Below are 24,816 nucleotides of genomic sequence, written 5' to 3' on the forward strand. Positions count from 1 at the left end.
GGCTCCGGAGCGACCTTCCGCGCGGCCGCCCGGCTGCGGGGCCCAGGCGTCGTGAGGCCCGCGGCGGCCTCGGTCACGTCGGGGTTCGGCGTAGCGGGTCCCGTGCTGCGCGGCGCGCGGTTCTGCGCCGGGCGCGGTTCCGGTCTGCTCGGAGCGCGGCTGCCCGTCCCGGGGACTCGCTCCGGTGACGCCGTGTTGTCCCGGACACAAGTCGTCGTCCGCGGCTGCCGTCGTTCTGTGTCCACGACGACTTCCCGGACTCAGCGCGGGGGCGGCGCGCAAGGCAAGCGGCCCACCTGCCCAGACCCCGGGCGCAGAGAGCGGCGCGCTGAGCTTCGGGGCTCAGGATGGCCGCCGCCTCCGGGCTCCTCCCGGGCCTGGCTGGCCGGGCTGCAGGGGAACACGCGGAGATTATCAGAGTGAAGGTTAAAGAAGACCACGTGTGGGATCAGGAGTCCTGCCCACAGAAGAACGTGTCTCACACCCGGGAGCTCTGCCGTCTGCGCTTCCGGCGGTTCTGCTACCAGGAGACTCCCGGGCCCCGCGAGGCGCTGAGCCGGCTCCGGGAGCTGTGCCGACGCTGGCTGCGGCCCGAGACCCACAGCAAGGAGCAGATCGTGGAGCTGCTGGTGCTGGAGCAGTTCCTGACCATCCTGCCCGAGGAGCTGCAGGCCTGGGTGCGGGAGCAGCAGCCGGAGAGCGGGGAGGACGCGGTAACTGCGCTGGAGGATCTGGAGAGGGAGCTGGATGAGCCTCGACAGCAGGTGAGACCTTGCAGGTGCCAGTCTCCCTGGGGAATTTGAGTGCATGGGTCCAAGGTGGTGCGTGCGGTGAACTTCACGCTGGTGGCTGCGGACTCAGGTTTGGGGCGTCACCATTTGACCTCCGGTGCAGAGGAATGCATTCATGCAGTGGGATGACAGTGTTGATGTTAAGTGATAGCGGATCCAGGAAGTCGATTTAACCAAATGGGAAACCTTGGTCCAACGCTTACCGGTAGAAAATATATTTATTTAGTGACTGTGAGGTTAAAGTAGCTGTGTCTTCTTAGGATGCCCAGTACCTTAACCATATGTGAAAACTAATCAGTATAAGAATGTAAGGAGTACCTTCTAGGAGACACAAATAGAGAAGTAGCCAAATGTAATAGAAATAATCGGGAAAGGGTGAATGATGGGATTTGGATTCCGTAATAGGCCCTGTCACTAATGAGCTCTGTAACCTTGGACATATCACACCTTCTCTGGGCTTTAATGTCTTCATCTGTACAACAAAGAGATTCATTGCATCGTTTTCTAGATACTTCCCAGTACTTGGAGTTGTTGGTATGGGAAGTGTATTGAGCCTAGTATTTGGTCTTTCACCATCACACTAGAGATTATTTTTAAGAGAGTATACTTGCCTTCTAGGACAGTGATTTTAGACCATTATGGATGTTGCCAAACACTCTTACGTTTCTATAATGATAGTATCCGTACACTTACCTGAATCCTTAAAATATGAACATATTATATATATAGTCTGATCTGTTAAAACACATTTTTCTGAAATGCACATCTTTCATATGAGACTGATAAATAGGGACATGAGTCTATGATGCTGAAATTGACTCATACGTGAAGTTGACCAGCACGTGGATGTTCTGGGCCACCAGGTAAGAGCAGCTTAGTGGAAAGCATCTGACGATAGTGGAATGCAGCGCGTGGTGAAGACAGACAGTGTTGTGCCAAATGCCCATTAACCTCCACGCCCTTCCTCTGGGCTCTCTAGGCCACACGCTCTGTTTTGGAGATGCTCATTTGCAGGGTTCCCTCCCATCTTTGTGCATTTTTTGTTAAAATTTTTTGTGTTCCAGAAAATGAGCAAGCACAGGAGTTTACAAGTGCCACAGGAGCATGCTGGTGATAAAATTTCTGCTACTGAGCGTAAAAGAAGAAAAGCTTTAACAATTGAAGAAAAGCTCGAAATTATAAAACGCTATGAAGAAAATGGAAGAACCTGTGACACTGATGGATGTGAAGGAGTCAGCTTTGCATTCGGTTCGAGACTGCGCTGGGAAAACGAAGGGGAGTTACGTTGCTGGGCCAGTGCCAGTGCACAGGGTTGTTAGAACAAGACATGAGGAAATGGAGGACGTGGAACATCTGTTAAGTGTGTGGACTGAGGACCAAACACGGAAGCAGTCAGAGGCAGCCTTTCTCAGAATAAAGAGAAGGTCTTCATGGTATGTGAACACTTTAAAATAAAAGCTGGAAGTCCTGCAGAAGTGCCTTCATTTAGTGCAAGTAGTGTCTGCACAGTGACTTCAAGAACTGCCATGCCTTCTGCGGCGTTAAGCCCTCCAGTGAGGCTGTGAGTGCAGATGGAAGAAGTGTAGACGGTTCTCCCAGTGTTACGAAATTTGACTGATGAAGAAGGCTGTACCTGGGATCAGATTTTTAATTTTGATGAAACAGTGTCTGTTGGAAGCAGATTCTCTCAAGAGCCTGTATCTCGAAGGAAGAAACACACACTCGAGGGCTGAAGGCTACAGAAGATTGTCTGGTGTGATGCTGGGTGGAAATGCCCGTGAGGGTGTAAAGCTAAAGCCTGTTGTGATTCATCACTTTGCCCACAAGCTTTGAAAGGACTTGCAAGGACTAGCTTGCTATAGTTCTAGCAAGAGAGGCTGCAAAACGGGGCAGGTACTTGTTGATCTTTTAGGTGATTTTTTTTTTTTAAGATTTTATTTATTTATTTGACAGAGATAGAGACAGCCAGTGAGAGAGGGAACACAAGCAGGGGGAGTGGGAGAGGAAGAAGCAGGTTCATAGCGGAGGAGCCTGATGTGGGGCTCGATCCCATAACCGGGATCACGCCCTGAGCCGAAGGCAGACGCTTAACCGCTGTGCCACCCAGGCGCCCCTAGGTGATGTTTTTGTAGGTGATCTAAAAAAGTAATTGCAAGAGGGAAAATTTGTCTTTTAAAATTCTTTTAATTCTCAAGAATTATAAGCCATCCAAGCCATCCTCCAGCAGTTGCTAAGCTTTCTTCAAATATTAAAGTTCTCTTTTCCCTTCCTAATACAACTTCTTTTCTCCAGCCCCTTGATCAGGGTGTGTTATCAGCCTTTAAAGCTCATTACTTAAGGGGAATGTTCAAGATGTTTACTGCACCTACAGTGTGTGCATTCTGGAATCAATTCAGCATTAAACTTGCCATTGATATTATTGTAGAGGTTTGGAATGATGTCATGAAAGCCTGCTTGCTTGGAGTGTACATTCTCCCTGATTTAGTTCATGATTCTGAAGGCCCTGAACCCTCATGAGAGCTGCCCCAAGCAGAGCAAGCTGTGTTGCTCAGCAGAGGAGGCTGAATCTGAGAAGTTGGGAGCAAGGATATTGGGGAGCTGCTGCAGTCCCGCGCAGACGAGCTCTTCACGTAAGAGCTGCAACAGGTAGTCGCTCAGGCACAAATGGAAGGTGTGGGAGAAGCTACCCTGAAAGAGTTTACTTCCCCGTCACTTTCTGCTTTAGGTGCGCTGGAGAAGGAGTGCCAATGGGCCAGACATAATGCAGAACGCGGTGGGATCGCACTTCTGCGTAAGGTCCTATTTGGAGCCATAGAAGCTGCTGCTTTGTAGGAAGATATTTATGCAGCAAAAACTGGGTATCTTTTTATGTCCGTGCCAAAGAAGTAAAAAGAAGACGATGAGCCAGAACCATTACTATACTTCTTCTAAAATCACTCCATTTCTCTTTTCTTTTTTTTTAAAGACTTTATTTATCTACCTGTCAGAGAGCACAAGCAGGGGGGAGTGGCAGGCAGAGGGAGAAGCAGGCTCCCCGCTGAGCAGGGAGCCCGACGTCGTCGGACTCGATCCCAGGACCCCGGGATCATGACCTGAGCTGAAGGCAGACGCTTCACTGACTGAGCCCCCCAGGCGCCCCAAATCACTACATTTCTTAGAAAATGTGCAAATGCTTCTCCATCTGGACTTCTGATGGCAGCATCTCTAACCTTGCTCCACCCTTTCCTCGTACCTCTAACACAGTAGCTTCACCTTTGTAAGGTAAAGTCCTATGTGAAATGTAATCATTCTTTCTAATATGTCTTTTTGTCTATGCTTTAAATGCTTTCATTTTTACTAGAATTGCTACAGTTTTATTAGCACTATGATGATAAAGTTTTGTAGATGTTCAGTAGTCTATCCTGTAATTTTATTTTCTCCATAAACCTGGTTACTTTTTTGTACAGTTTGCAGAAAGCATGTTTTTTCATGAGTTCACATATTCTAACATAGATGCCTGTATACAGTTTCTTACCTCTAGCCAGCACATCTTCTCCTTTTGTTTCAAATAAACAATACTGGTTTTTCCCTTAAGATGTGTTTGTTACTTTAGAATTTTCCTCTTTCAGCTTTGTTGAGAAATGTTGCCAGTGGTAGGACTTGGTGTTTGGTCAGTTCTGGGTAATGTTCAAATTTGATCGTTTTTCATACGACTCGGGATTATAGGTATCTCGTGGTCTTATGGAATATTTCGTTTGCATACATGTTTCTCATTGCTCTTGTTTCTGTGTGGTTTCTGGAGGAAGGGGACAATGCCATCGTTGCAGACACGTTTAGCTGCCAGCTGGATACAGGTGTCCCTGCTTCAGAAAGTTCCGCTCTGCCCCACTTCACTTTACGCCACTTGCTCTTACAGAACACCTGCATTAATACAGCAATGGCTCCTTTGCATCAGAATGAAAATCCTCTGTGGATTTCTGCTGGTGAGCAAACGCAGGGACGAATGCCGTCCTTGTACAGGCAAAGCGGCCCCGCGTGGACTTGCAGAAAGTGGGGAGACTGTTGGCTGTGTGCCATTTCGGCTTAATGCGGTTTTCGTAGGAATGCTCTACTCCTGTACAGCGGGGAGACCTGCATCTGCTCTCCCCTCTTCCCTCCTTCAAACATGATGATTCTGCTCCTTGCCCACGTACCTACCCACATGCTTTTCCGGCTTTCCTTGTACTCGAGTTGGCTGTACATCATGGCTCTGGCCGGGGAGTAATAGGCATGTTCTCGGGGGGTTCTGGGAAGGTTTTTACTTTCCTTGTAAAATGGGACAGATGTGTTTAGTTCCGTATTTTCCCACTTCCTGTTTTGAACGTAAACGTGTCTGGAGCCGTTTCAGAAACTTCTTTATTCAGTTGATAAATTTTAGGAGAGAAGGATGACAATACTAGAAACAAAGTTGTTTCTATCCATAGATACTGCTGATGAATATAAAATTATCTGTAATCTGTACGTTTTAAAGCATAACATTTCACTAGCTGACATCTGAACGTTGGTATGGACTCTGTTTTTTTTTTCATTTTTTATTTTTAAAAAAATCATAGCAGCATTGAGCATAGGAAATGATGAGATGCCATTAATACCTAGTAAAGTGAATATAATGTTATATAATATATAGTATATTTTTATATATATGCTTTTATATATGCTTTACTAATCCAGCAAAAAAGAGCAAAAAAGCCCCACTTAATTCTAAGTTTTATTGTCAACTATAGGATAACTCTGGATTATTTAAGCTAGCATTTCTTTTCAGTGTATACATAGGGGGAGTTAGCCAATTGGCTAAAATAAATCAGGACATGCAAATCAACAGTATTTTATGGTAATTTGGGTTGTGTGACAACTTCATTAGGAATTTAATAATGTAGATTAATGAATATTTCTGGGGCAGTATTAAGAACTTACACGTGCATTATAATGGACTTTATGTCCATTTTATGCCATCTATAGTAATATGGATAAAAAGTTTTTTTAAAAATATGCATGGCTTGTTTAATTTTCCATAATACTTGTTTTCCATTGCTTAGCTTGTCACACTTTAGCATTGAAAATCTCAGCACAAGCTCAGCTGTCAATGAGAGCATCACTTCCCAACAATAAGATCTTCCAGACTTACATTTTCCCTATGCCAGATCCACACTACATACAAAAATCTCATATCTGAATGTATAATACACTACAAATCAATAAGCAAAGGACACATACCCCAATAAAAAAATCAACAAAAGACTTGAACATGCACTGTACAGAAAAAGGATAACTGGCCCATGAAACTAAAACAATGACACAATCTTACTAATCAGAAAAATGCAAATTTAAACAATAGGTGGCACCACTTTATTCCAGCCAGTGTGGATTAAAAGTGCTGACATGACCAAATTTCGGTAAGGATGTTGAGCCACGAGAATGCTTATGTCCTGGTAGGAATAAGTTGTTTTGGCCACTTCAGAAATATCTACCACATGTAACCATACTCTATGATCCAACAAGCCTGCTGCCAGGTTTGTATCTACAAGAAACACTTTCAAAGACATGTAAAATAATATTCATAGCAGCATTACTGCAATTGCCAGAAACTCTGAACAACTGAAACGACTATTAAAAGTAGAATAGGTGAACATAATTATGGTGTATTTGTACCACTGGATACTATACAACAATGAAAATAAATGAACAAATGCATACAACAGTGTGGATGAATTTCACAAACATAGTGTTGAGCAAAGAAGTCAGACAAAAATAAATACATGTTGTCTGATTTTGTTTATATAAAGCTCAAAAAGCAAAATGACTCTGGTAATGGACGTCTGAGTCGTAGTTACTTCTGGGGAAGAGGGTAGGGCACGTGTAGCCTTCTGAGATGCTGATTGCGTTCAGGGTGGTTCGCTTTGTGATAAATCACTGAGCTCTATGCTTATGAGCTGTGTAATTTTTTCTAAGCATATAATACTCCAGTTAAAAATCATATTAATTACGGGGCACCTGGGTGGCTCAGTTGGTTGAGCAGCTGACTCTTGGGTGAGATCGAGCCCCATGTGGGCTCCACACTGAGTGTGGAGTCGGCTTGAGATTCTCTCTCTCCCTCTCCCTCTGCCCCACCCCCTGCTCGCATACTCTCTCTTTGTCTGAAATAAATAAATCCTAAAAAATTGTATTAATGAAAAGATTTTTATCCCATCGTGGTGTCTCCTGCATGATCAGCTGGGGTATTTGACTATGTGCACATTTTTAGATTCATATGTCATGTGAATGAGGAATTATTTTTGTAAAACAAAGACCTAGTGAGGGAAATTTCCAGAATTAACCAAGTTTGTAAATGCCCTCCAAAGGATAAGCTAAATTTTTACTTGGATTTTGTAAGTTAGATGCAGAGCGTGGGTAATATGGCAGAGCAAGAATTGATTAGGTTTCTACACCTAATGGTGTGGAATAGATCAGATTTTTTCTTTGTTTTATCCTTGAGAATATTTGGCAAGGCAGACCAAGTCTGAAATGTTTGGTTTGACTGCAGTATGAGGCTGTTGTGCAAGAAAGCGGGCTTGGCAGGAATGTGAAGTGGCCAGGCTCTTCCACTGTATGGAGCCCACTCAGAGAGGTGGGAGCAGGTGCCATAGTCAGAGCTCCAGCCAGAGAGTCCAGGCCTGTTATTTGTGTCCTTTATACCGTAAAGTATATTAAATAAATACAGATCAGAATTTCTGTTCTTAGGTAGATGACAACTTGCTTTCTTTTAAAAAACTAGCTTTCTTGCTCTGTTTTATTTTATTTATTTTTTAAAAGATTTTTATTTATTTGTTTGTGACAGAGAGTGCACAAGCAGGGGGAGCTGCAGGCAGAGGGAGAAGCAGGCTCTCTGCTGAGCAGGGAGCCTGATGTGGACTCGATCCCAGGACCCTGGGATCATGACCTGAGCGGAAGGCAGACGCTTCACCAACTGAGCCACCCAGGTGCCCCCAAAATGGTTTCTTATGGGAGTGGGGGTGGAGTAGAATATAAACAAGACTTCTCTGAATATTTATTTTAATTTTTTAATATCATGTAAATGTTTTAAATATTTTAAAAGCAATGTTAAATTCAAAATGTTTAAACACAGAAACAGATGAACTCCGCTGCATATCAAATTAATAACAATAGCAGCAGAACAATAACTCAGGTGACTTGAACACGGGGTTCTGATTATATACTCTGTGGGGTGCCATCTGTGGGCATAGAAAGCCACAAAGAGATACCGCTGCACAACACACAGCACTTAATTCTGAAACTTGGGTGTTTATCGTGGGTCAGAGCATATGTGTAAATACAAACATTGTATTGAACTGGGTTTTGTTCGTGTCACTGTGGGAGAAGGTGGTGTTAAAATGGAATACGGAGAGGTGAGGTAAGTCTAGTGGTATTGACATGGGATGGAATTCATGATAATCTAGAAGTATATTTACCAGCTCTGTTCATGAAAGGGCCTGGAGGGGAGGACGCACCATTAACAACGAGCCTACCTACTATTCAGTCTTCGTTACTAACACAGTTGCTCTACAGTGAATCAAGACTTCTGGGGGAAACAGTTGAAACTAGATCTGGGAAAATACAGTGTGGTCCTTGTGTTCATTGTTCTGGAAAGCATGGATGTGCTAAAAACACTAGTGGGGTTGTGTTCCAAGGATGCAGGAACCTGATGAAAGGGACGCTGGGGGCTAAATGGGAGACAGTTTAAGATCGAGGTGAGTAAGGATGGAATGGGTTACAAAGTAAGTCTATATTGATATTCAAGATGAGAGACAGAGGGGCACCTGGGTGGCTCCGTGGGTTACGTGTCTGACTCTTGCTGTTGGCTCAGGGCATGATCTCAGGGTCGTGAGATGGAGCCCCGCCTCAGGCTCTGTGCTGAGCGTGGAGCCTGCTTAAGATTCTGTCTCCTTCCCTCTCCCCATGCAGTGCACACGCCTGCCATTCTCTCTCCCTAAAAAGAGACAGAAAGCTCTTTACAGAAAATTGCTGGCTAGTAAATGTAGAAGGAATTATAAAGACAGGCAGTCATTTTGCAACCTCCAGTATAAAAATCGATCAGAATCATCAGTGAATGCTAAAAGTGTTGGGGAATGGGCTATTTATGGAGTTCCACGCTATCACCCCATAGCTGACTTACTGATTACAGTGGGAAAAGTGCTTGGGTACAGCTGGTGGTCACTACCTGAGCTAAGTGATTGCGTTATCAGTAATGAGATGATGTGATCGCGTGTGCCCTGAGACACTCCACAGGAAGTACGCAGCACTTACGTAGTTTTCTTCCAGAAATTACTCGCCGGAGTCCATTTGCGAAGAAAGAATAAGACAAATCCCTAACGTGGGATACTCTGTAACATAACTGGCTCTGACTTTTCAAAAATGGAATGTCCTAAAAAGGCAGGAAACTATTTTAGATTAAAAGAATCAAAAGACATAATAACCAAAAGCAGTGTATAAATATTGTTTCACAGAGTTAAAAAAAACATAAAATCTATTTTGAGGACAGTTAGGGAAATTTAATTATAAACCATACATGAGATGGTTAGTGTGAGGAGATAGTGTGTTCTTTTTCACCCAACACAGTCACCCAAACTGATTGGCTTCTTTCCCCGTCCATAACACTGGGGTAGTGTTTTCCTCATTTATTCCAAAACAACTGTTAGATTACTCTCTGGGCTGAATAGCTCTTTAGTAACTCTTAAATAATGTGCATAACCTCACCCCAGGTATTTATTTTTAGTTGCTCACACCGAAATCCATTTACAATTTTCTTTTAATTATCACAGTTTAGGGAGGATTCTGTTAATGTGTTTCTGTTGTTATTCCCCCAAACAGCAACCATGGGGATGAGTAACGGCCTCTGTCCAGTGGAGGCAGCCTTTGTTGTCTGGCTCTGGCTTTATTAGTCCCAGCACTTTTTATTTCTTCTTATCCCGTCTTGGACTCCTCTTAAGAGTTCAGTGAAGGCTTTTGTCTTCTTATGTTCTATTTCAGTAGAATGTTCTGAGGTTTGCACAGTGGTCTGTGCAGTGAGCACGTCTATTAATTTCCAGATGTTCCTCTTTGTCCTCAGGTCCCACAGGGCACAGATGGGCCGGAAATTCCTATGGAGGAAATGACTCCTGTGGAGACCACAGAGGGGTCCTTAGGTGCCCAGCTCCAGCCTGTGGAAGACGGAATGGAATGTCACTCTCCAGAGCCACACCCACTGCAAGATAATGGTGAGGACAGTGTGGTCTGAGACAGGATGAGATTGGAGAGCAGGAAGGGTCCAGTCCTGAGAAGTAACCAGAGCTCATCCATTGCCGCCTTAGTGAGCATAGCTGAAGGAAAAGTCGCGTCGTGTGAGGCTGTTAAAGGAGTTGAATGAAGCAGCCACGTGGTAATGTAAGAAATAGTTGAATACGATTCCAGTAGTTGAAATACCCGTGGCTCTCCGTGGACATTCTGCAGTGGAATTAAGTACCTGTGGATAAACCAGATGTCTGTGGGGCGTGCTTGTCAGTGTAGCCATAGGTCCCACTTCTATAGCCTCTGCTGCAAATTTTGTCACATACGATGTTTAAGGCTTGGAAATACTACTTAGAAATTCTGTTAAAGAAAATGAGGGGCGCCTAAGTGGCTTAGTCAGTTAAGCGTCTGTCTTGGGCTCAGGATCGAGCCCCACATCGGGCTCCCTGCTCAGCCGGGAGTCTGCTTCTCCTCTCCCTCTGCCCCTCCCCCTGCTTGCTCACTTGCACTCTCTTCAATAAATAAGTAAATATTTTTTAAAAATCTATTACTGTATTGCTGAGGCTTTTCTAGCCAAAAAAATTGTCTTTTGTAGGTAGTAAGTAAATAAATAACATCAGTTTACTTCCTGTTTTACATAAAACAGTGCTTCACTTTAAGGCTAATCCCAGATACTGCTCTGGAAGGTCACATCCTGGCTTTCTGCGCTTCACTGCGTCCGAACTTTTTGTTCCGGGCTGGGGTCCTTCATGTGCCTTCTACCCACCAAGGCTGGACTCCCTGACTGGAACTGCACTCCACCAACTTGTGTGCTCATAGCCTCTCCTCCTACCTCAAACGCTAGCAGCTACTGGGGCAATATGTGTATTCCAAATTATATTCCCAAATATTCTAATTGGTTTTTTCTTCATATTTTAGGGTCATTTTTGTGGCTTTCCATGGTGTCTCAAAGCATGGGTGATGATAACCCTAGTAGCTTAGACACTGATGAACCAGAAATTGAACCAGAAAACATGAGAGAGAAGTTCTTCAGAAGCTTAGCAGTGTTACTGGAAAACAAAAGTAATAATGCCAAGATATTTTCTAAAGCAAAGTACTGTCAGTTAATAAGGGAAGTGAAAGAGGCGAAAGCAAAGGCGAGAAAGGAATCCGTTGACTACCGTCACTTAGCTAGATTTGATGTGATCCTCGTACAAGGAAATGAGAAGCTGATTGAGGCTGTACATGGGGAAACAGATAAAGTACGGTATTACTTGCACAGCGAAGAGTTATTTGACATTCTGCATGATACCCATCTCAGCATTGGACATGGTGGGTGTACCCGCATGGAAAAAGAGTTACAAGCAAAATACAGGAACATCACGAAGGAAGTTATAATGCTATACTTGACACTCTGCAGACCATGCCAAGAGAAGAGTCCAAAACTCAAGAAAGTTCTAACATCAGAGCCAATGAAGGAAGTGAATTCAAGATGCCAGGTGGATCTTATCGACATGCAATTGAATCCTGATGGGGAGTATAAATTTGTTATGCATTATCAAGATCTTCGTACAAGGTTGAGTTTTTTGCGGTCACTAAAATCTAAAAAGCCTAAGGAAGTTGCACATGCTCTTTTAGATATTTTTACAATTGTTGGCGCACCCAGTGTCCTACAATCTGACAATGGGAGGGAATTTTCAAGGCAGATTGTCAGTGAGCTCAGTACTATTTGGCCAGAATTGAAAATTGTCCATGGGAAGCCTCCGCCCTGTCAAAGCCAGAGTTCTATGAATCAGAGTAATGAGGATATCCAGAATAGGATTATCTCCTGGATGCAGACTAACCGTTCATCACACTGGGCTGAATTTTTGTGGTTCATTCAGATGACCCGAAATCAGCCCTATCATCGAGGCATGCAGCAGCCTCCTTCTGAAGGTACATTTAGCTCTGAAGCTAAACTAGGCCTGTGTCGTTCTCAGCTAGCTGAAGAACTTACTGCTCGCCTGAATCTAGAGAATGAGTTAGATCAGGCCGACAGAGAATTGGAAAGCACGCCAGGAGCGCAGTCTGGAGAGAACACGGAGACGGGCACGGACAGCAGTGATACTGAAGGGCATCTTTCTGCCCCTCCTGCTGGGGCTGCGAAGAAGCCTCCCGAAAACAGACTGAAGTTTGTGTCCTGTGTAGTTTGTGAGAAAGCACTCTCAGGTGCTCCTGGTGGCATACCGCGTGACGGAAATGTCCGTGCGATCCGCAGAGTGCCCCCTCCACGTGACGCTGAGGGCTGTCATCACAGAGGAACGTGTAGTCTCTGCCGTGAGACCACGACAGTGAAAAGGAAACGTGACGAGATCCAGAGAAGTTTGACTGGTCAGACTTCCAAAATGCTGAAGCCGTCAGACACACCATTTTCCTCCGACAAAGTGGGAGATTGGGTAAGAGTCTGAGTGTGTGCTGCAGACGAGAGCAGGGGAAGAGCTTGCTTCATCACACGTCACTGTGCGCGTGGTGGGCGAGGATGTGTGTGGTAGAGACACTGAGGTGCCATTGGGCCAACTTGGGTTGGTTTTCTCCAGAGAAAAGCCCATTACTTTTAATGCCCCCCCCTTTTTCAGGTTGGAAGTTGTAACCTTGAATGCTGCTTTATTTGTTGTCTGGGATCATGGTGGTATTTCTTTCACTCCTTTCTGGTGTCAGGCATTTCCTGGGGGGTGAAAGCTAAGACAGTGTGTGTAAGGGTGTGTTTCTCCAGGCGGGCGAATGTGGGAAAAGCCCATCTTAATGTTACTTTGTTTTAATTGTATGTAAGTTTGCGTGGGGAGGTAAGCTAGGAAAGGGCGTCTCAGGTCAAGTGAGAAGTATTTAGGAAAGGCAAGGGATGATCAGTTCGACTGGGGATACGGGTTTGTGTTGAGAAAAAGCTCAGTTTTTGGATTTAAATGGAGAGCATGAGATAAGGCCAAATAGATGTATTTTAAATCAGTAGGTTTTATAAAGTAGAGTTAATGTGTGTTGAGTTTGGAGTTTTGAAACATGGAGGTTACGCATGATTTGGGCCAGTGGTACCCAGAGTGTGATCTGTGAACCAGCACTGGTCTACAGAGGGCTAAGTACACTAATCAGGAGTGTTTAGAAAGTCACAACAGTTTGACATCGCCGTAGTATCCAGACACGTGATGCATGAACTCGCGGTTTTGAATAGAACACGGGCCGGCTTGGGCGTCACTAACCTCCCAGGGCCAGTCACTGTGGGGGGGGGGTGCACACCAGTCAAGCACAGTTACAACGTGTGATGTTTGATGGCTAGTTTGCTGTAACTCGGAAAAATGGAAGCCTTTATTTATCTTTATAACTTAATTTTAAAACCATTTTTAAGTTTTTAATCAAGCCTAGTTTTTAATTTGTAGTTTTTATCAGAAAAAGGAGGAGGGGCGCCTGGGTGGCACAGCGGTTAAGCGTCTGCCTTCGGCTCAGGGCATGATCCCGGCGTTGTGGGATCGAGCCCCACGTCAGGCTCCTCTGCTGTGAGCCTGCTTCTTCCTCTCCCACTCCCCCTGCTTGTGTTCCCTCTCTCTCTGGCTGTTTCTATCTCTGTCAAATAAATAAATAAAAAAATCTTTAAAAAAAAAAAAAAAAGAAAAAGGAGGAAAGTAAAATTTGTATTATTTATTTTTCATCCTAATTTGCAGATGGCAAAACAACCTTCACTGGACTTTTTTGTCAAGAAAAAACATCCCTTTTCTGAATATGGCAGTAGTAGTAAGAGAAATGGTAACGATGGAAGTCGCCCAGAGCAGGTGAAAACCAGAAGAGTTCACACAAGTTTTACTCGGAAGTATGATACCTCGTATATCGAGTTTGGGTTTGTAGCCGTAATTGATGGTGAAGTGCTGAAACCAAAGTGTATTATTTGTGGAGACATACTGGCTAATGAAGCAATGAAACCGTCAAAACTTAAGCGGCATTTATATTCAAAACATAAAGAAATAAGTTCACAACCGAAAGAATTCTTTGAGAGGAAGAGTAGCGAATTAAAAAGCCAGCCAAAGCAGGTGTTCAGTGTTTCTCACATCAACATCAGTGCTCTGCGGGCTTCGTACAAAGTGGCGCTCCCGGTCGCCAAGTCTAAAACGCCCTACACGATCGCTGAGACACTGGTGAAAGACTGCATCAGAGAGGTCTGCCTGGAGATGCTGGGTGAGGCTGCGGCGGAGAAGGTGGCCCAGGTGCCACTTTCCAATGACACCATAGCCCGGCGCATTCAGGAGCTGGCCAGCGACATGGAAGACCAGCTCATAGAGCAAATAAAAGAAGCAAAGTACTTCTCGTTGCAGCTCGATGAGTGCAGAGATATCGCTAACATGATCGTTCTGCTGGTGTACGTGCGGTTCGAACACGGTGATGATATCAAGGAGGAATTCTTCTTTTCAGCCTCTTTACCGACACACACAACTAGCTCAGAGCTGTACGAAGCTGTGAAGAATTACGTGGTCGACAAGTGTGGCCTGGAATTTAGGTTTTGTGTAGGAGTCTGTTCTGATGGCGCAGCCTCCATGACAGGAACGCACTCCGAAGTGGTTACCCAGATCAAGGAGCTTGTGCCAGAATGCAGAATAACACATTGCTTCATTCATCGAGAGAGTCTGGCGATGAGAAGGGTATCAGCGGAACTAAACAGCGTGCTTACTGACACGGTAAAAATCGTGAATTATGTCAAGTCTAACGCGTTAAATTCAAGACTGTTCTCTTTACTGTGTGACAATATGGAAGCTGATCACAAGCAGCTGTTACTGCACGCCGAGATTCGGTGGTTATCACGGGGAAGAGTTCTGTCAAGAATGTTTGAAATACGAAACGAACTCTTAGTGTTCCTGCAAAGCAAGAAACCAGTTTGGTCCCAGCTTTTCAAAGATGTGAATTGGACAGCCAGACTTGCTTATTTATCTGATATCTTCGGTATTTTTAATGATCTTAACGTTTCCATGCAAGGAAAGAACGCAACCTGTTTTTCAATGGCTGATAAGATTGAAGGACAAAAACGGAAGTTAGAAGCTTGGAAAAACAGAGTTTCTACAGATTGTTATGACATGTTCCATAATTTAACAACAGTTATCCATGAAGTAGGCAGTGACCTTGATATTGTCCATCTGCGAAAAGTTATCAAGGAACATCTTACAAATTTGTTGGACTGTTTTGAATTGTATTTTCCATCGAGAGAAGATCCACGCGTAGGAAACTCATGGATCCAAAATCCATTTCTTTCATCAAAAGATAATGTAAATTTAACCGTAACCCTGCAGGATGACTTGTTGCAGCTGGCTACGGATGAAGGACTGAAGGTGAAGTTTGAAAGTACAGCATCACTTGCTTCCTTTTGGATAAAAGTTAAAAATGAGTACCCTGAGCTTGCTGAGGTGGCTCTGAAATCCCTTCTTCTGTTCCCCTCCACGTCCCTCTGTGAGACTGGGTTCTCCACTCTGAGTGTCCTTAAAACAAAACACAGAAACAGTTTAAATATCCATTATCCCCTGAGAGTAGCATTGTCATCAATCCAGCCGAGGTTAGACAAATTGACAAGCAAGAAGCAAGCTCACTTATCACATTAAAAACTGGAAGGTGTTCAGTCGGGGTATGCATATGCGCATCATGGAATATGGAAAGTTATTAGGGTAGCAGTTCTCTGTATAAATTGTCTATATGTACACTTTCAGTTAAATGTACAGTTTTTATAATTCTTTTATTTCTTGCTGTATTTATTAAAATGTAACTTTAAATCTGTTGCTTCTGGTATTAAACAGTTTGCTCTTACGTTTTGTACGTCTTTGTTATGGTTGTGTTTCATTAGGACATTTAGATTGTAGGATGACTTCTTTGCAGTGGCGTCTTAGACCATGACGGGAAGTGGACTCGGGGCTGGAATTAAAATCGGGGTGCCAGGGTCAGGAAGGGGTGGGCTTCTCCAGCTGGTCCTGGGTGGAAGCTGACGTTGGGTTTCCTCTGTTGGTGCGCGTTCAGACGCAGTGTTTATGTGGCTGAGGTGGGGAAACACCTTGTGACGGTGTCATGGCTTTGGGTGCACGTTGCTAAGTTCCGATTTCGTCAGGGCGGGGGGTCGGACCGCAGAGTCGGATCAGGCACAGATGTTCAGGTTTTCCTGAGCCGATTGCTGCCGCGGTTCTGTGGGACATGCCAGGGGTTTTAGCTCCTGCCACACATCTGCCCGGGCTCGGAATGACTGAGGACGGGCTCTTAGCAGGCTCTTCAGGTAAAACAGACCAAGATCCTCGGAGAAAGTGAGTCTTCTGCTAGACAGGGAAGCAGCGTAACCGTAAGTGCTGCTTTTCAAAGAAAAGTAACTGAAGGCTGGAGAAGGGGAGGGTGTTTAGTAGCGCAGAATGTCACTACTAGTTTATTGATCAAAAAGTTCCATTGCAATGGATCCCAAAACTCTTAGAAACTGGAGGAAATGTTTTTCGCATTCAATTCTGAAACTTTAGTAGGATTATGTTTTATTGTATGTGTTTCATAAAATCTTAGAGCTTTTCAAAAATAAGGTGCTAGTGGTGGACAAATGTCCACGACAGTAGTTTGGTTTTGTCCTCCTACATCTTAGGTGTCCTGTCTCCTGCTTGACTCTATTTTGGAGCTAAGGGACTTCGGTTTTTAAAATTTTGCCATTTGTTGATTGAGTAAAGTATTGTGCTTCCAATTTACAATGTTAAAAAGCAATGTATGTGTGGTGATTTTATACTTATTTTTATAAATGCCTGAAGTGTCTGGGAGAAAATAAACCAAGGAACATAAAGAGTGCATTTTAAAAGAGAACTAAACTCCCTTATTTTCTCTAAGCAATACAGAATACTGAATATCTGAAAGCAGAATTAGAATCATCTGGACAAAATTGTTGATGTGTTTTTTGGCCCTCTCAGATATTTGCTTTAGATGCCTGTGTATTTTTCCTGCAAATGACTCAGTACCAGGAGGCTGAATTGCTTTCCCTCTACTTTTTTTTTTTTTAAGGAATATTTGTCTTTCCTCCCTTTCCTCCTCCCTGTTTTATTGTCTTACCACACATTTTTTTTCTTTAGCAGCTTTATTGAGATCTAGTTTACATGAAAACATGAATTTGATGACTAGTGATTCTGTAAATCAGAAGATCTTTGTCTTCTTATTTTCAGTGAGTTTCACATCTAGACCCGTGGTGCATGCATACACCACAGAGTGCATGTTCTCTTGTGTGCACGAATGACTTTGTGTTTGTTCCCATTTATCATTTATGTATGTGTCGTTTATAAATTGCATTTATAGTTATCTGTGTATAACAGGATGTCCTGTTGAACATTTCCTGTTACTCAAAGAATGGCAACTACAGAAGGGCCAAAATGGGTCAAGGAGATAGTAAGCACCCACATCCTGAAGACCTGTTAGCGCGCCTAGACCCAGAAGCCTCCTGCCCTTCGCGCACAGACACGCCTTCCGGTGTAACGAGTCACCTGCAAGGGGCGCTTTCAGGAAGAGGAGACTTGCATTTCACTTCCAGACTGGCTGTTAGTTTAGGCAGGGGATGTGCTCACCGGTTCTATGGCTACCTGAGCTGGAAAACAAAGTTGGAGAGAAGTGGTTAGACCTGCAGCAGGTCGGCCCAGGGTCCCACAGTTGGGGGCAAAAATATGCAAATTCCGTGTGGGTCGGGTGACACCAAGGAATGTAGGTCTGTGCTCTCAGCTAGCGTCCCATGCGGAAAAATGGTCCTCCAGCCGGGAGAGCTCGCCCGCAAAGGCTGCTGCCATCTGTGGCTGCTGGGAGCTGAAGGCCATGGAGGAGGTGAAGCGGGAGGTAGATTATCTTTCTGTCCTTGTATTTGTAGGCAAGGCCCCACAAATGTCCTCAGAAAATCTCACGTGCTCCCCATAAGGAAGCTAGAGTTCCAGGGTTTAATCGGAGAGCATGTTACCAATTTATATTTTGTGTGTGTGTATGTTGACATCTTTAGACGAACCCTGGCCTCTTAGCAAGAGTTATTGTCACGAATAGGGCTGAGTTTGGGGGAAGCAGTTTAGAAGAGGGACGTGCAGTTGATGGCCAGGTGGCCTGCTCAGCTTTATGCCCACGGGGCTCTTCTAGCAGAATGTCTGTTTTGGTGTTCACCAAGATAGATTATTGTGAAAGGTCCAAAACTATAGAACTGGAACTATTTTTTTAATTACAGACATTACACATAACACATTTGTTCTGTTTACTTGAGAGAGAGTGAGCAATGAGGAGGGGCAAAGGGAGAGGGAGAGAATCTTAAGCAGAGTCTGAGCTGAGCACAGAGCCTGATGCGGGGCTTGATCTCACGACCCTGACGTCAGGACCTGAGCAGAAACTGAACGTTGGACGCTCAACTGACTGAGCCACCCAGACGCCCCTAGAAGTAGAAATTATTATGATGAAGAAATAAAACACGTTTACTGGTTCAAAGAACGTACTACGTGCTTTGTATTCTGATATACTTGTGTTAAGTTGAATTTACTATCAATTTAATTATTTATTGATACAATTGTGGTTTTAATTAAGCCTTGGGTTCATTAAAAAATATAAAAAGGGAAAGAGCATGAGGCCATTATGAACTGTATGACTTTTAAGAGTGTGACTATGATTATAATGTGCGTTATCTTAGTAAACACTAATTTCTGACTGAAATCTCTCTTGCATCTTTAGGAGGGCAAATTTTCCAAAATTGCTATTTTCCTGTCTGGAAAATCTCCTCTCATAGTTAACTGCAGGAACCAAATGTGAACTCACAGTGACCAGAGTACAAAGGAGCGCAGGGCACTGTAGGTGGGAAAGGTGGCCGGAGATGAGGAGGCCGCAGAAGAGAAGCCGATTCACGGGACAAACCCAGGTAAGGAGTGTAGCCTCCATTCCGGAGGCACTGGGAAGCACTGAACGGATGGTAAATAGAAGGGGACTGGAATCACATTTTAGCAAGACTTCTCTGTGCACAGTGTGGTCAGTACCCTGGAGCGCCAGAGGCAAGAAAGCCGCGTCCGGTCGTGGGCTAGATTGGTGGTCATGGTGTGGCTGGGGGCACGGCAGTAGGGATGAAAGGAAAGGGACGTTTTTTGAAAGGCTCAGTATTGTAAAGGTGCCAGTGTCCAGTTCTATTGAATTTACCAATAGAGGTTTCATGCCATATAACAATAACTAAAAAATGTATATGTGAGCAAAGGGTCAGACTTGCTAAGAACATTTCTTGCTTATTCTCACCTCAAACGTTGAAACTTATCAGAAAGCCATAGTGTACAGGACAGGATGGTGTGAGAACAGAGGTAGACAAGCCTTTGGAGTAGAATAGGGATCCCAGAAGCAACCCCACTGATCAATGGAAACTTGATATGACAGAGCTATTCCTGCTTCGTGGAGAAAAGAAAAAATTGATTATCCCTTTGGGAAAAAATGGAACTGGGTCCCTACGTTCCAAATATATTGAAGATATAAATGTGAAATGCAAAGCCGTAGAACTTGTTTTATCGGTTATCGCCCAGCGAAGCTGAAGACAGGCCTGGCCCGCAGTCTCTCTGCACCGTCGGCTGCCCGCCAGGCGTCGGGAGGAGCCGTGCCTGTGAATGCCGACGGCACCAGCGCTTACAAGAGCCCAAATCCAAAACAGCCCAGATGTCCATCCAGAGAGTAAAATGGACTATGTCAACATCTAGCTATGGTAGTGACATTGAGTCATCGCTGAGGATTGGGGGTTTGATGAAATACAGTGTATCTGTCAAAGCTCCTCAAATTACAGGATTAAGACGGGTGCGTTTTGTTGTACGGTGTACCTCAATCAAGTTGAGTTTAAAAACGAGGGACCTGTGTTACGTCAACATGGGTTTAATTCAAGGGTACAATATTGAAGGAGAAAGCAAAGTTGCCCAACAATACTGCAGTATTGCTCCGTCTGTATAAAAAAAGCTTCATAAATTTCTGGAAGTCTGAAAACCTAAACAGCACAAATGAGAGATACGATGTGGTACAAGTGTAAAGGGGGAGAACACCACAGAATATGGAAACGGAGCCCCGGATAGAGGCCCTGTGCCGGGTGAGGGAAAGAATGAGGTTGTGACCTTGGGAGGGTCACTCCAGTCGTAGTCGGTGAGGACACTCGTGTTCAACGTGTGGGGTGCTTTTGTTTTAATGCCTTGTACACGCGTTATGAATACTCTGATATCTTTTCAAAGGTTAAGGTACAAAATGATTAGTTAATAGAAAATAAATCTGACAAAAGTGATGCTGAAGACATGATGAAAAGATTTTAAAAATGAAACATTATGATAGAACTGACGTTATGGAGGAAAGACCGCGAAGTTTCAATGTCCGTTTATGAGAAGAGAACAGGGAGAGTGGCCAGCGAGTGGTCTTTGAAGAAATGAAGCATAAGAATATTCTAGAATTGAGGGGCGCCTGGGTGGCACAGCGGTTAAGCGTCTGCCTTCGGCTCAGGGCGTGATCCTGGCGTTATGGGATCGAGCCCCACATCAGGCTCCTCTGCTATGAGCCTGCTTCTTCCTCTCCCACTCCCCCTGCTTGTGTTCCCTCTCTCGCTGGCTGTCTCTATCTCTGTCAAATAAATAAATAAATAAAATCTTAAAAAAAAAAAAAAAGAATATTCTAGAATTGAGAAAGGCCTGAGCCCCCAAAATCAAGCTACAAAACCAGCCCAAAGCAAGATAAATAAAACTAAATTTATACATAGATCTATCATAGTGGGAAAAAGATTAAAAGAGATTTAAAAATAACAAATAGAATTGACTTATGGGAGGTTTTTCAACAGCCATAACAAAAACCAGAAAAAGTTGAAAAGCATTTTCAAAGAGCTGAGAAAAAATAACTATCAACTTAATATAGATGAAACCCACTGCTCACTGTTGTGTTCAACAATGACAGAAGAATAAAAATATTTTCACGAATCTCACAAGAGACATGATACCAACAAACTTTAAAACAAACTATAAGGACATAATTAAGAAAGAATAAAATTAAACAATGAAGGAAAAACTAAGCTCAACAAGGAATTGATAAGCAAAGAAAATAAAACCTTAGAAATCTACATAAACATTTACTGTAAAATAATGTTAGTAATCATGTATAATTATTGGGGTTAAAACACCAAGAAGGAACTTGAAACACTAAACAACAAGCAAGTTGGGCAGAGCAGGCTGATAAGAATTGTTCTTTAAGATAATTTAAACTATAAGGAACAAACCCAATTTTCTTCAACTTATATCCAACAAATGCAATTTCCTAGTGACAAGATACTTCACTAAAAGTCCTAATGGCAATTACTATGAACATCTTCGAATTTGATAGGAGAGCTTCTTGCTCATCCGAACAGAGAAACTAACCAGAAATTCAAATTCATGATGACAAGATGCAGAGCATGCATATATCTAACCTCATCTGATTTTAACCCAATTAATTAACATACAGTGTACGTATTGGTTTCAGAAATAGAGGTCACTGATTCATCAGTCTTATATAACACCCAGTGCTCATTACATCACATGCCCTCCTTAATGCCCATCTCCCAGTTACCCCATCCCCAACCCCTCCCCTCCAGCAACCCTCAGTTTGTTTCCTATGATTAAGAGTCTCTTATGGTTTGTCTCCCTCTCTGGTTTCATCATGTTTCATTTTTTCCTCTTTCCCTATGATCATCTGCCTTGTTTCTCAAATTCCACATATGAGTGAGATAATATGATAATTGTCTTTCTAGGATAACACCCTCTAGCTCCATCCACATCATTGCAAATGGCAAGACTTCATTTTTTTGATGTCTGTGTAATATTCCCTGTGTGTGTGTGTGTGTGTGTGTGTGTGTGTGTGTGTGTGTATCTATATCCATTCGTGCGTCGATGGACATTTGGGCTCTTTCCATAGTTTGGCTGTTGTGGACGTTGTTGCTATAAACATTGGGGTGCAGGTGCCCCTTCAGATCACTACATTTGTATCTTTGGGGTAAATACCCAGTAGTGCAATTGCTGGGTCGTAGGGTAGCTCTATTTTCAGCTTTTTGAGGAACCTCCATACTGTTTTCCAGAGTGGCTGTACCAGCTTGCATTCCCACCAACAGTGTAGGAGGGTTCCCCTTCCTCCACATCTTCGCCAACGTCTGTCGTTTCCAGACTTGTTAATTTTGGCCATGCTGACTGGTGTGAGCTGGTATCTCATTGTGGTTTTGATTTGTATTTCCCTGATGCCAAGTGATGTGGAACATTTTCAACTTTTTGAGGAACCTCCATACTGTTTTAATCCTGGATATATTATTGTTTAAATGTATGTTTTAAATGTTAGGATAAATTTAGATGATAATTATGTAAATAGTGGGAGGGAAAGTGATCAAAGAATGACTCCCAGGAAGGCCATAAAGAAGCAAGTATTGGATTTAACCCCATTGAAAATTTATAATTCTATACTGAAACAAGCTATTAATAAATATAAAAATTAGTAACTGGGAAAATGTTTAGAATACAGTAGATAGATACACTTGGTCTATTATATTTATATGTTTGATGGTGATCTTTTCAATAAATAAGAAAAGTGTTGAACGGTGTAAAAGAAAAGAAATGGGTTAAGGATTCCAGGGGCTAAAAGTGACATTTACTTCTCACAGGTCTCTTGTGTAGCTGGATTCTGCTGGGCTCAGCAGGGATTAGCCAGGCTTTTGTTGTGTTATCTGTGTGTCTCCATATGTCTTCTCATTCCAGACCAGTAGCCACCTGGTGTGCTCCTCTCCTGGCCTCACGCCAGTGGGCAGATGGGTTCATGCAGGTGGGCTGAGAACTTCCCTCAGCTCACAGCCACACACTCGCCTCCCACCCACATTCCACTGGTCAGATCAAGCCCTGTTGCTAAGCCCAGTGTCAGTGGATTAGGAAAGTATATATCACCTTTAGGGAAGACATAGCAAGAGCAAAAAGCATAAACCAGAAAACCCCAGAATATTCAACTAAAAGTCTTTTAAATCATAAACACATTTTTTTTTTTTTACATTGCCAGATAAAATGGTCTCAAGATTATTTCAGTAGCCCAGAGGGGTGGTGCCTAGGGGGCCATCAGTTAAGGGACCACCTCTTGGCTTCAGCTCAGGTCATGATTTCAGGTCGTGGGATCGAGCCCCGAATCAGGCTCTGTGATCAGTGGGGAGTCTGCTTGAGATTCTCTTCCCCTCCCCCACCAGTCTTTCTTTCTCTAAAATAAACGAATCAATCTTTTAAAAAATAGCCCAGAAATATTGTCAGGGACTCAGGTTTTTAATGTTCTTACCCTTCCTCTGTCTGTTAGTCTTTGTCCTGAGTTGGTTGTCAGAGGTCACAGTGGGCTTTCCTAGTGTCATTCACAGAACAGCAGCTAAGTAGGAAAGAACCTTCTCTCAAAACTGTCTTTCATCAGCAAGGAAGTCTTCTCCAAAAGCCTCCAGTGATTTCTTCTTCAACTAAACAGCCACAACTGGGTCACATAATTACCCTACGCAAATCTTCACTCAAGAGGAGCAGGACACATCCTGGATGTTGGCTTAAGCCCAGCCAAAAAACTCAAGAGCTTCTCTTTTATATAAAGGTAGCCATTGTCCAGTAAAAGAGAATAAAGCCTGAAAGCCACAAAACTGAACATTTTCAGCACAGGGAGAAGATGAGCAAATGAAGAAAATTTTTAAAAGAAAAAAAAAACATGCTAGGTTTTGCAAATGAGAGAAAATACTGGATGGTCATTGTGGTAGATGATTGTTATTCACAAGTAATCTGCTGCCTCTTTGTGGGGTAAGATTATTACTCCCCTGGGTAAGAATTCTCCCTGGGGTAAGATTATTGTTTCCAGGAGTAAGATTACTCCCTGGGGTAAGATTATTACTCCCTGAGGTAAGATTATTACTCCCCTGAGTAAGATTACTCCCTGGGGAAAGATTATTACTTCCAGGGGTAAGATTACCTCCTGGGGTAAGATTATTACTCCCCGGGGTAAGATTATTACTCCCCTGAGTAAGATTAGTCCCTGGGGAAAGATTATTACTTCCAGGGGTAAGATTACTCCCTGGGGAAAGATTACTACTCCCCGGGGTAAGATTACCTCCTGGGGTAAGATCATTACTCCCCCTGTTCCACAGACACCAGATTTGCCTCATTCTCTTCACGCTGGATAATGAAATGTGAGCGAATCCACGTGCTTCAGCCCTTGATTTGCTGGATCTGTTTTCTCCTGGGTCAAGGGACCATCGTGCTTCAGGTAGAGATCGCTGCAGCACCCTGGGCGGATCCTGACGGGCACATAGCTTGAGCAAGAATCGTATCTTTGTTCCTGCAGGTCATGTGCTTCCTGGGTGCTCAGTGCTCACAGCGCTCTGGAAACGCTGCGCTAATGACGTGATGGGACCAACGTCAGAAGCTGCGTTTGCGTCTGGCTCCAAGGGCTTGGCTGTCTGAGCTGAACAGGTCCCTTGATTTTACTGGAGCGCAATATAAAACGGAGACCACCCGTCATATGCTCGGCATCTTGGGATTGCCGCGGAAGTTCAAAGAGGAAATACATTTAGAAGCTTTCAGTAGATTCTGGAGTGCTGCAGAAATGTGGGACGTGCATGACGCTATGTCACGGGAGGTCCGGACTCAGCCGCGCGTCCCCTTCCAGCTCCTGAGTGGCTGCGAGTCGGTAACCGGCGCCGCCGGGCGCTTTGTGAGCCGCCGGCCGGCGGGCACGCGTTCAAACTGCCCGTATACGGATGCAGCAAGGAAAGAAGGTCCTGTCTCCCAAAACA

General features: G+C 43.9%; 1 protein-coding gene and 1 long non-coding RNA gene across 6 annotated transcripts; one reads left to right on the forward strand and one right to left on the reverse strand.

Moving 5' to 3' along the window:
- The first annotated feature begins 6 nt into the window (after positions 1–6).
- ZBED9 (zinc finger BED-type containing 9) lies at positions 7–15,836 on the forward strand. Of its 5 annotated transcripts, XM_034660054.1 has the most exons (5): positions 2,108–2,684; positions 3,517–4,052; positions 9,892–10,039; positions 10,968–12,463; positions 13,718–15,836. In XM_034660054.1, exons 3-5 carry the CDS (start codon positions 9,925–9,927, stop codon positions 15,632–15,634), a joined length of 3,528 nt encoding a protein of 1,175 aa, XP_034515945.1. In that variant the 5' UTR covers positions 2,108–2,684; positions 3,517–4,052; positions 9,892–9,924; the 3' UTR covers positions 15,635–15,836. The 5 variants fall into 5 exon arrangements, with proteins under 5 accessions (XP_034515944.1, XP_034515945.1, XP_034515946.1 ...); XM_034660053.1 differs by lacking the exons at positions 2,108–2,684; positions 3,517–4,052 and adding an exon at positions 7–764; XM_034660055.1 differs by lacking the exon at positions 3,517–4,052.
- Positions 15,400–23,656, reverse strand: LOC117802202. The gene is made up of 3 exons (XR_004625259.1): positions 23,331–23,656; positions 17,522–17,622; positions 15,400–15,514 (listed from the first exon to the last, which is right to left on the reverse strand). It is a non-coding gene; the product is annotated as an uncharacterized LOC117802202 (long non-coding RNA).
- Positions 23,657–24,816: the final 1,160 nt, after the last annotated feature.

The sequence above is a fragment of the Ailuropoda melanoleuca genome, chromosome 5 (assembly GCF_002007445.2).
Source record: "Ailuropoda melanoleuca isolate Jingjing chromosome 5, ASM200744v2, whole genome shotgun sequence".
NCBI lineage: Eukaryota > Metazoa > Chordata > Mammalia > Carnivora > Ursidae > Ailuropoda > Ailuropoda melanoleuca.